This window comes from Chiloscyllium plagiosum, unplaced genomic scaffold (genome assembly GCF_004010195.1).
Source record: "Chiloscyllium plagiosum isolate BGI_BamShark_2017 unplaced genomic scaffold, ASM401019v2 scaf_6383, whole genome shotgun sequence".
NCBI classification, from domain to species: domain Eukaryota; kingdom Metazoa; phylum Chordata; class Chondrichthyes; order Orectolobiformes; family Hemiscylliidae; genus Chiloscyllium; species Chiloscyllium plagiosum.
Genome location: NW_025212038.1, coordinates 4,584 through 17,271, shown reverse-complemented (window position 1 = coordinate 17,271; position 12,688 = coordinate 4,584). Strand labels below are relative to the sequence as shown.

Below are 12,688 nucleotides of genomic sequence, written 5' to 3'. Positions count from 1 at the left end.
ATTGAATGGCTGAGCATACTCAATGTACTGAATGGCCTAATTCCGCTCATTTATGTTATGGTCTTGTATAGTCACGTCTAATTGTTGTAAAAACCAATCTAGTTTACTAATGTCCCTTAGGGAAAGAAAGCTGCCATCCTTGTCTGGTCTGGCCAGGTGACCCTCAGGTCCATAGCAATTTGGATTCTTAATTGTCTTCTGGGCAATTAAGGATGAGGAATAAATGTTGCCTTAGTCAGTGACACACACATCTAATGAACAAGTTTATTTAAATTTGATCTTGTATTTTAATTTGGTTAGTTTTTGAGCTCCACAGGGCTTATCCTCTGAAACATTGTACTTCACAAATTCTGTTTGTTTTGCCCTGACTAATAAATATAAACTTTGTAAATGCATGTGTACACATGTAGTCAGGTAACTTCATGATCAAAAGTTAATATTTTGCTAAGTATTAGTTCAGTGTATGTGTTTTCATTATAAGTAATGAATGTTAGGTTTCCAGTTATTTCATTGCAACATTTAATTCAACATAAGTTGAATGTAGTCATTGGCTAAAAGGTAGATGAGCATGATTAGCATGGAAGCTTAATACTGATATGATTTCTAAAGATTCATTTTGTGTCTAATATTTAGTGTTACTTTTTGTTATTTTACATAGGAATCATTAGTAACGGTGACTGAGGAACATAATTGTTTACTTCACAAGCTAAGAGAAATTCAGGAAGAGCAACAGGCGCTTCAAAAGGAAACACTCAATATACGACTGAAGTTGGAACAGATAGATGGACATGTTGCGGAGCACCAATCAAAGATCAAATTCTGGCAGAGAGAGGTATGGGTGATTAAATAGAAGTTCTTTCAGACTAGTTAAACTCCCCTCATTTCTAAGTTCATTCAGTGCAGAACTGGGCCATACAAACTAGGGGTACTTCAGGTTTCATTTATTGTCTGTGGTAACTGTTTTCAGCTAGGATGACTGGCAAAATGTTACAGCTGCCCTGTTCACCTTGGGTAAGTTTAAGAAAGTTGCTAAAATTCCTACTCGTATGTTTAATCATTCTTTTATGGTGGGTGGGGAATGTCTGATCAGGGTTCAGTTATAAAATATTCTTTGGGGATAAGTCTGTCAAGGTGCACTTGTGAAAAATGTCCGATTTGGTGAGAATCCAAATGATGTTTGCTGAGATTCTGCAGGGGTAAGAAAATGTATTCAAGCCTTCCCTCAAAGATACTGCAATTCTTTTGTCTATTAATTTTTCTTTTGAGGCACTTGGAGACATTGTACCCATGAGTGAGGGGAGAATATCTGTTTTCAAACACAATTTCTTACAAACAGACCTGAATGTCTGCTAGAAAGTTATAACTACTTCTAGAAGAGTTATTACTCCAAGTATGTCCGATAGAGGATATTCTTTTTCTTGTCTGTTGTTTGTTTATTTTAAATTGACTGAAGTAAAATTCAATTAAGTGAAAAAAAACTGTTCAGAAATTATTTTGACTGTTTTTGATTTTGCTGCAAGTATAGAATTGAATGGAAACAAAATTTATTTATTTGTATTTTAATACCAGGTATCAAAACTTTCTTTACATCCTATTGACAAACCAGCAGCTGAACTTCCAAAATTGAGTGAGGAAGATCTTATGGGAATCAAAAATCCAGATTTGATAAATAATCAGATTGCACTACTAGAGGCTAAATGTCTAGAAATGAAGCCAAACTTGGGTTCTATTGAAGAGTATAAGAAGAAAGTAAGTTTGAGTATTTCACTACATTGCAGTGATCTTTTTCTTCATTGGTTAAATTTGAATTATTCTTCTATGAGACCTATAGATTGTCATGCATAACCTGATCACTGTCTGCAGGAAGAGCTATATCTACGCCGTGTGGCAGAGCTGGATGAAATTACTAATGAACGGGATAAGTTTAGACATGGCTTTGAAGACCTGAGGAGGCAACGTCTTAATGAATTTATGGCTGGCTTTAATATAATCACTAACAAATTGAAGGAGAATTACCAAATGCTTACACTTGGTGGAGATGCTGAGTTGGAGTTGGTGGACAGTCTAGATCCATTCTCTGAAGGAATTATGTTCAGGTAGGAAAAAGATACATTCTTCAAAAGAAATATCCCCCTCTCTTCGACCAACTTTCCTCCTCCTTCCATTCACCTTTCCCCGGCCAAAACAAATTGCCCACTGGGGTGTCATGTTAGTTTTGCTGTAACAAATAAAAGCGCAATAATCAACAGAGAACTTCATCCATATTTTGTTCTTCAGCTAACTGATATGAACTGTTAACTGCTGATTATACCATTAGTAATCATGTGTTCTACTCACTGATCTTTCTGTACTGATGAGCAGGATAGAGCTGCATACTACCTGAATGTGCTAAAGTGGTTGCGTGGCAGTTTCCTTCAGTTTAAAACAAGCTGTTGATTAACATTTAAAATGCCAGTAATGTGAGGAAATAGTAGTGTAAGTTGTGGTGTTTGTCACCTCACTTTTGACCAAGATTAGATTAGATTACTTAGTGTGGAAACAGGCCCTTCGGCCCAACAAGTCCACACTGCCCCACCGAAGCGCAACACACCCATACCCCTACATTTACCCCTTACCTAACACTACGGGCAATTTAGCATGGCCAATTCACCTGACCCTGCACATCTTTGGACTGTGGGAGGAAACCGGAGCACCCGGAGGAAACCCATGCAGACATGGGGAGAATGTGCAAACAGTCAGTCGCCTGAGGCGGGAATTGAACCCGGGTCTCTGGCGCTGTGAGGCAGCAGTGCTAACCACTGTGCCGCCCACAAGATTTAAAGATGATGCTTTAAATAAAATCATGGGATAATGTGCCTATTTAATCTGGCACCCTGACAAGCATTTTTTTTCCGAGATGGAAGAATGTTGCACCCATAAAATGCAACAGTTGGTGGATTGTTTTAAACCAACCTACATATTCACCACGTTGAGCAATTTTAGCCACATCAAATCATGTTTTTTATTGGAACAAAGCATAGAGTGTAAATGAATATGTTTGCTAAAGCTCAACTAGTTTGGATTTGATGACAAATATGTTATTCATCATTTAAAAACTTAATCTATATAATGTAAACTATTGTTCTAGCGTACGTCCGCCAAAGAAAAGCTGGAAAAAAATTTTCAATATTTCTGGTGGAGAGAAGACTCTTAGTTCTCTAGCTCTGGTTTTCGCACTTCACCATTACAAGCCTACTCCTTTGTATTTTATGGATGAAATTGATGCAGCACTGGATTTCAGAAATGTTTCAATTGTTGCTCATTATATCTATGTAAGTATATGGTGGAAGTGGGTATCAAAATGCATATTATAATAATGGAAAGTATTAATTGAGTAAGAACTAAAAAGTCAAAAATACAACTTAAGAACATAAGAAATAGATACAGAAGTTGGTCCTTTTGATTTGAAGAGCCTTGTTTACCATTCAATCAGAACCACATTCACCAAACAATATGGTAAATTGGATAAATTCTGTAATTAAGGCTCTGAATCAGTGAACTTAGGTTGATTGTGTCTGTAATGTACAAGTAATCCTCACTTGGAGTTATCATTCCGTTCCTGAAAATTGCATCTTTTAGTGTATCATGGGTTCCCAAAGTAACATACAGGTTGGAGCTGAGTTCTGTGGGCATTATTCAGGAAAGAAACTGAAACTTGTGTCCTATAAGTTGAAGTACTTCCTTATTTCTAAACGAAACAACTTTTAAAATAGATTTACATGTTTTATTTTTAACTTCCTCCTTTCAGTACTTCCTTGCACTTTCACTAACCAAGCTCAAATGGCACAGCCCACTTGCCTATCACCTTGATCTTGCCAGCCTCTTAGGGCATACTTTATTCTCCAATGTCAGCTTACGTCCTGTACAGTTAATATATTCAAAAAAGAAATTGACAGATTTTTAAATATCGAAAGCATCAATAGGTGTAGAGAAAAAGTGCAAGTATAGTTTTGAGAGAGGATCAGCCATGATTATATTGAATGGTGGAGCAGGCTTGGAGGGTTGAATACTCCAGCTTTTAGTTTTTGTGTCTCTAACTATAATGGCTACTCCCTCAGTTAACTTGCTGTTATTTGCTGGAGCTCCATGCTTTACTACCTCCATTCCTTTAGAGTGCCAGTGCCGTTACAGAGGAAGCGCTAGAGATGTTTAGAATTCATTATTTTTATTTTGACTGACAAAGCTTTGGCTGCCTCTTGCTACTGATACTTGCTCACATCAGAACTCTGGGAACCTACTTTAGGCCTATAGGAGGTGGAACCACACTACCTACAGAAGTGTAGAGCCATTTTGTACTGGTGCAGGAGAAAAGAAGGCATTGCAAGTACCTTATACAGGCGAAGCCACTACGTGCTTGGTGCAATAATATCATTTTGTGGTACACGCCGTTTAGTAATTTCTAGGCAATTCCCTGGATCTGAGTTTGTTCGCTGAGCTAGAAGGTTCGGTCTCAGACATTTTGTCACCATACTAGGTAACATCATTGAGCCTCTGGTGAAGCGCTGATGTTATGTCCTCCTTTCTATTTATGTGCTTAAATTTCTTTGGGTTGGTAATGTCATTTCCGGTTATTTTTCTCAGAGGATGATGGATGGGGTCCTAATCGATGTATTTGTTGATAGAGTTCTGGTTGGAATGCCATGCTTCTAGGAATTCTCATGTGTGTCTCTGTTTGGCTTGTCCTAGGGTGGATATGTTGTTCCAGTCAAAGTGGTGTCCTTCCTCATCTGTATTTAAGGATACTAGTGATAGTGGATCATGTGTTTTTGAGGCTAGTTGACGTTCATGTATCTGGTGGCTAATTTTCTGCCTGTTTGTCAAATGTAGTATTTGTTACAGTCCTTGCAAGGTATTTTGTAAATGACGTTCATTTTGCTTGCTGTCTGCACAGGTAAACAGTGTAAAGCCTAAGAGGGTTAAATGGGAGAGCAATATGAGGGTTACCCTGAAAGAGATATGCAGCTATCGTATTTAGTTATATGAAAAGATTACAGATGCCACATTATAAAATTATCAATGTAGTTAGGAATGGCAAAAAAATGAACAAGCTTGGAATTATATTCTAGTTTTAATAACATCCTAAATATCCAATTGTTTTACTGTATGAAAATAAGAAAAACGGCAACGAAATATGCTAAGTTTTCTTAAGGTTTAGTTAAGTGGTAAATATTGGGCAAGATATTTAGGAGAACTTCCTTGCTAATTGATTTGCACAATGGAATCTTTGTGATCATCATAAGGCAGGGAACACAAATGTAAAACTTGGGAGTTTATTCTTTGCATTAGTAAGTAATTGAAGACCAAAAGAAACTCAGCTAATAACAGTTCTAACATCGATATTCACACCAACATCAGACAGAACTGTAGAAACTACATCATTGATTTCCGAGGTCCACAATTGATATGCAAGCTGTTTAGAGAGTACCTTAATTGGAAAGTAAGCCCATTGGGTATAGTAAAGACCAAATGGTTGTTGTTTTAAAAAGCTTCACAGAAATCAAAGTACTTTCAATGTATTGTAGTATCAGTGAAAATACAGTAGTTGTTCACAGTGCCACATGCAGATATAACTTAGGATGGCACGGTGGTGCAGTGGTTAATACTACTGCCTCAGCGCCAGGGTTCGATTCCAGCCTCTGCTGACTGGCTATGTGGAGTTTGCACATTCTCACTGTGATTGCATGGGTTTCCTCTGGGTGCTCTGGTTTCCTCTCACAGTCCAGGTGAATTGGCAATGCTAAATTGTCCATAACCTACACATTCCTGAAGACTAGGTGCATTTAGTTAGGGGAAATGTAGCACAATAGGGTTGGGGAATGGCTCGGTGTGGACTCGTTGGACCAAATGGTCTGTTTCCACACTGCAGGGGTTCTATGATAATTGTGTTTAATTCATGTTGTTGCATTAGGGAACTGGTAGGGAGGCATTTTTTTAATCTTTGTCAAATGAATTTAGCCATATTAACCTGGCATGTATCCTCTAAAATGTATTCAAACAAACTTTGGTTAAAGAGCTGGAGTGTGGTCAATCAACAGTATTACATTAAGTTTAATTTAGCAGGAAATATTACTCAGTTAAGAGTTATGGAAAGTGGAAGCGCAGTATTTGGTAGGAGGTTGCTGAGGTTTTGACTGGCACAATGTTGAGTAGAAATAATTTTAAATTCGTTTGTCTGTTATATACTTAATTGGGGAGTGACCTGTTCTTTTCATCTTTAAGTTACTGCAATAGAATTGGACATTTTGCCTCATTTACATATTTCAAGTTATTATCTGTCCATCCTCATGCCTTGGTGAATCCTGAAAGATTTATAGACCTTTTATAGAGCTGTAAATTAATTCAGGAATAGGTTTTCCACCAAGAAAGGCAAGACGAAATCAATTCTTTTTAGAAAGAGGTTGCATATGTAAAAACAGGTTAAGTGCTTCTGCAATTCTACTATATGCAATTGGCAGTGTCTTTGTGAACTTCTACCCAAGGTGTCTGTAATTGGTTAAAATGTGTATCCCGAATAGGAAACTGCATATAGAACAAAAAAACTACTTGATGAATCTTAACTTCCATGCTTGTTAGATGCCTGGCTAAATGATCTTTTCATAAATATCTTGGTGTTTTAATATGATATGTTGTTTCTTTCCTTAGGAACAGACCAAAAATGCTCAGTTCATCATTATTTCCTTGAGGAACAATATGTTCGAAATTGCTGACAGGCTGGTTGGAATCTACAAGACACACAATACAACAAAGAGTGTTGCAACCAACCCAAAAGTTATTAGTCTTCATGCACTTTCTGAAGTAACTAGTACAGCTTGAGTAGAGTTGAAATACCATCAATTTTTTTTAATAGACTAGCATTTTTTTTAAGAAATCTAAGTGTCCTCATTCTTTTATGCTACTATCTTTATGGAACTTATTCAAACATTGTGATAGTTTAAAACCTCCACCATCAGCATCAAATTTAGAATCTAAATTCTTGTGATTTTACTCCTAATGCATAACCTATGTACTAATAGATTTTCTTTATATTCTGATATGCTGTATATATTTTGTATGTGTGCAGAATAAATCTGTATTTTAACATTGATTACATTTTATATTAAAACTGTTAAGTACTTCATAACATGATCGTATATCGTGACAACTTTCACCTACAAATGATAAAGTTGCCAAACAAGCTTACAATAGTTATCAGTCATCTGCCTACTTAATTTAAGTTCAGAAAGTTTTTGGAATAGGGGTGTAATATTGCCAAATAAGCTGTGAAGTGACCAGGAATGGCACTACAGATCATTTTGCTTTAACACATGTTTCATTAAGGCGATTTGAATGGAATACAACCGACAAACTGACTGGTTTCTAAAGCGCGATTTTTCGAAAGTGCAGTGTTGGACCGAGAACACAACCATCACACTGTAGAACAACTATAGTACAGCAAACTGGACGGTTTCATCAAGAGATTGGAATACCAAAAGTAGGCAGTGGTGAATTAATAGAGTTTTGATTTGGCAGGGAATTTCATTCTTCAATGGCTGAGTTTGAAGGCTGGTACTTGCTTTTAGATGGGGTTTAAATGCTCAATGCAACTGCTTCTGGGATTCTATGCAGTGAATTCCATTTGTTCATATGGTTGGTGTGTAGAATCTGGGTTGAATTGTGAAAGGTTGTTCAGAGGTCACTGAGACATTGCTCGAAGCTGTGGGGGGGGGATTGTTAACACAACCACTTGACAAATGCATTTTTGCTGGCCTGGCATAGCTTTTTTGAATTTTTTCTTTTTGAAATTTTATCCCCAATAACATTTACTCATTTTTATTTGATTTTCCCTTTGGGTATGTATTTAAACACCTTGCATGAAAATTCTAATTTCTGCTTTAATCAGCCAATTAAAATTCCCAATGTCTATTTTACAGCACTGCCAACTTGTAATGTATCTGATTTATTGGAAATGCAGCATATATTGAAGCATAAGGATCTGTAATTTGATCAGGTAGCATTTGGACTCTTACAAAAAATGTGATGCCGTATTGTTTTCAACTAAATCTCCTTCTAAAAATTCCCTTGGACTTGTATAGTACCTTCTTAATGAAATAAAACATCCAAAGCACTTCACCTAACCATTTATACAGCAAACCTCATCCTCTATGTATTAAGGTGGCATAATGTCACTAGACGAGTAATCCAGAGGCCCAAGCTGACCCTGAAGGCGTGGGTTCAAAACCCCATCATGTAGCTAACTGGTGGAATTTGAATTTAATGAATATATGTGGACTTGACTTGACCATAGAACCATTTTCCTAAATATCTATCTTTTTTCATGAATGTCGTTCAAAGAGGAGATCCACCATCCTTGACCTACATATTCCAGACTAACAGGAATTTGATTGACTGTCAACCACCCTTTGAAATAATCTAACAAGTCACTCAATTGTTTCAAATTTAAAGTTTAAAATAGATTAAAGCTGACATCTATCTATGCATCAGATACAACAAAAGACAATCCAGTTCTGTTGACCCCAAATGCTTTTTAATATTTTGAGCCTAGTACCAAAATTCAGAGAGCTATTTCACAGTCTGACATTTGAGATACAATTTTGTAAGTATTCCCCAGACATCACTATTGTCACTCCTGGGTGCATCCTGTCTTACTGGCTGCATTCAGCTAATTTGACTCACTCCACACCACACTAAGAAATGCTTAAAGACACTGGATATAGTAAAGACTGAGCCCTGACAACATTTTGGTGATAGCACAGAAAACCTGTGCTCTAGGATTAGCTATGCCCCAGTGTCAATATGATACAAAGCTTGTATCTTCCTGGTAATGTAGAAAATCATTCAGATATATCCTGTACACAAAAAAAAGGATGAAATCTGATGGAGTAGACTCAGTCCTTATACAGCCAGGCTTGGATGAATCCATGTCAAAGCTGAAAATGTGTTGCTGGAAAAGCGCAGCAGGTCGGGCAGCATCCAAGGAACAGGAGAATCGACGTTTCTTGGATGCTGCCTGACCTGCTGCGCTTTTCCAGCAACACATTTTCAGCTCTGATCTCCAGCATCTGCAGCTCTCACTTTCTCCCTGAATCCGTGTGAAGTAAGGTTTGTGCCACACAAGTGCCAGGCAATGATCATTTCCCATCACAGAATCTAGATATCTTGACATAAATGGTACTACCATTGCTGAATTTCCCCACTATCAACATCTTGAATGATTACCATTGACCAGAAATTTAACTGTACTGACATGTAATACAAGAGCAAGTCTGAGGTTGGAAGTAGAGGTGGCAAATTATTTTATGACTTTCAAGTCTGTCTATGGTCTATAAGGCAGAAACTAGGAATGTGATGGAATACACTTCGCTTGCTAGATTAGTTTAGCTCCGACAACACTTGAGTCTGACAGCATCCAGGTCACCCTTCTGCCACCTTCATTTATTCTTTCATATGACAAAATGTGCTTTTAAGAGATTTATCCTGTTTCTCTTGGAGAGGAGTTGTAGACCTGGTGATGAGATGGCTACTTAAGGGGAGGCAGAGTAAGTAGCTTTGGGGTTTTTTAAAAAAGTATTTTAAAACAAAAAAAGAGTGGAGCAGGCTCTCACAGATACAGGTTTTTAGTTTTTGCTTTCACTTGTCAAAGTTGAAGCTGCTAGATTGAGCATTTGCTGCTGCCGCAAAAGCTTGCGTGCTGTCTGCTGCTCGATTCATTGTTGGTGTTCCTTCACCTGGACTGGTGGAGATAGCAGTTGGAGGATATCTGTTTTGCTGAATTTGCCCTTGCAGAAGGTGTGTTTATGGGATGCTGTTAAATTGGAACAGTTTAGTAGTTCAACATATTATTTTAAGTGTTTTGATAGAGTTAAAAGTTATGCCAATTCTTGCTTTGTTTGTATTTAACTAGTGCAAGAAGAAAGTGTGTTTGTTTAAAGCCTCGTAGTTTAACCAATCTAATCAGCTCGAATGTAGAGCCTTAGTTGCCTTTAAATAAGATAAATGTTAGGATATATGCTATCTCCTTGATATGTTTTAAAGGGTTCATCTGTTCCATAACACTGCATTCCTGACTTCGTGGCAGTTGTGCATACCATGTACAACTATACCGTGGCAATTCACTAAAGGCTCCTTCAGTATTTTCCAAACTCTCAACTTCTACCAAAGAGAATGGTGATATCAGCATCTGCAAGTTTGCCTCCTTGCCCCTCTACATCCTGACATGAAACGGCATTGCCATTCTCTCAAGGTCACGGAGGCAAAATCTTGAAACAGTCTTCCTAACACCATTGGGTATACCAAAGCTCATGGAATCTGACAGTTTAAAAAGCAGCACATTACTACCACTTGGGGGTAATTATGGAAGGGAAAATAGGCCAGCCTGTCATTTGCACATCTAAATGAATCTAAAACATAATGCAGCTGGACAAAAATCTGGCCAGCGGTAGTTCTGAAGATCTAAGTAACAAGGTTGAAAGTCGTATCAAACCATTTTTTAAAAAAGTGTATAATCAATCTGTGCATATCCTGTTTTTTCTATGATAATGTAGAGAATGTCTTCTGCATATCTGCTGAATTTGTATTCCTGGTCTACTTTCTTTTTCCTTTTCAGGTGGAAGTTATGGTTTCATTGAGAAAGGACCTATGGCTTGACCCAGACTATTTTGTTAATTATGATTGAAGAAAATGTAGTTCTGCTAACCTTTGACACAATTGATTTATATTTGGCAGTTAAAGGAAGGGACGATGCATTGCTTCCAGTCTTAATCTTTTACCTTCCATCTCTGATAAGAGATGTGAGTAGAATGTGTCAGTCACTGAAAAATGGCTAAATGCTGCTAAGACCGTGGTTCCAGCAGATAATTTAATATTAAGAACACCCTTTTTGAGTGCTTTACGCATATTGTATCGATCTTTTGAATATATTTGAAGCCTTCAGCCAGTTTGTCTTGGAAACAACTAAACCTGAGAGATTGTTTGGAGGAAGAGCTGGAAAAGGATGAAGCATTGCAGGATGCTGACATTCAAATGCTATTACCATGATCGATCATTGTCTTCATATTATCAACTTCCAACTATTAATTTTATTAGTGTTGTAAAATGCTCTACATTTAAGCATGAGTAAAACTGATTAGTATCATTGATAACATTTACTTATTGTGACAAAAATACAAATGTCCCATGCAACTGATATGTAACTTACAATGCTGAAATACTGAACATTTGTCAATTATTTAGACTCATACAAAAAGGGAATCTGGAAATATATTGACTACATACTTTTATAGCAATCTATTGCAATATTTGTTTTATACTCAATGTAAAACAAAATTTTGTAAAAGGTACCTAATCTGTATCTCAGCATGTTTAGTATTACTGTAATTCTAGCCTGTACTGATTTTTCTTTGAGTGCTAGATTATGTAAAGAATTGACTTTAAGACAGACATCTGCTCCATTAAATTCCAGAAGGCACTAATTTACTCTGTTTTTCCCTTGTTAGTGTGGAGCAAAAGATGACCTTTTAAGCACACTGTTCCAAACTACACTTATCCATACAACTGAAATGGTTTCATTCTCTGTTTAGGTGGAAACCAACAACAATTTTTTTAAGCATTAAAATAGTGGGAACTATTATAGATTTTATATACAAGACAGTTGGTTGTATTAAAAGTTTTGATGTAGAAAAATTTATAAAATATTTCATTGTTCTAGAATGTATTGCAGGAGATGCCCATCACATTAAACCAAATACTCTGCTGTCCGTTTTTTTGTAAACTTTTTCTCTCATCGAACAGCCCATTATCACAGAATCTGACCTTAGTTACACAATGACAGCAATTTGGGGAATTTAACCTGTTTTTTTTTTGGAAAATACAACACAGCCAGAAACTTAAAAACTGCTAAACTGCATTTTCAACAGAGTTTTACTGTGATGCAATGCAAATTTGACAATTATGTGTACCTTCTGACAGTTAGACCTTAAAATTTAGTTTGTTAAATAAATCTGGAATACAAAGCTAGTATCATAAAACTCCCCTTGTTCAATAGTGTCCTTTACGGAAGGAAACTTGCAGTCTTTATCTGATCTATCTGTATGACTCCACCCACAACTATGTGGTCGCCTCTTCATTGTCCTCTGAAATGATCTCGAACCACAAATGTTACCACCAACAACCTTGTGGGCAATAACTGACATTGTCAACAACATCCACATTTGTGGAATTTTTTAAAAAAAACTCCTTTCCAACTGATCTTTATGCTCAACACATCATTATTATTAGATGACATAATTGTGTTGAAATTAATTCTCCCTTCATCCTCAGAATAAGACACAGGATTTGCTTGTTTTACCAATTCCTTGTTTGTGAAACACTCGTTTTTCATACAATATTTCCATACAGATGAATATATAACATGAAAAATATTAAGAGGGAGAGAATCACTTTGTTCCACCATGATGCTCCTAGCTATTGTCAGAATTCAGAGATATGAAAAAAAATGTCAACACGTACACTTACCATATTTGGTGTTGACAATGCAAAGAATTCCACACTGGCTGTAAGGGGGGAGGTGTGGGCGCAAGTTTTGCATTTCTTGCGGTTGCAGGGGAAGGTGCCGGGAGTGGAGGTTGGGTTGGTGGGGGTGTGGACCTGACAA

At 36.9% G+C, this 12,688-nt stretch overlaps 1 protein-coding gene across 1 annotated transcript; it reads left to right on the top strand.

The window, feature by feature from the left end:
• The first annotated feature begins 626 nt into the window (after window positions 1-626).
• On the top strand, window positions 627-7,123 carry LOC122547270 (structural maintenance of chromosomes protein 4-like). Its single transcript, XM_043685908.1, has 5 exons — window positions 627-832; window positions 1,570-1,749; window positions 1,864-2,096; window positions 3,128-3,311; window positions 6,682-7,123. The coding sequence occupies exons 2-5, from the start codon at window positions 1,642-1,644 to the stop codon at window positions 6,850-6,852; spliced, it is 696 nt and encodes a 231-aa protein (XP_043541843.1). The 5' UTR covers window positions 627-832; window positions 1,570-1,641; the 3' UTR covers window positions 6,853-7,123.
• Window positions 7,124-12,688: the final 5,565 nt, after the last annotated feature.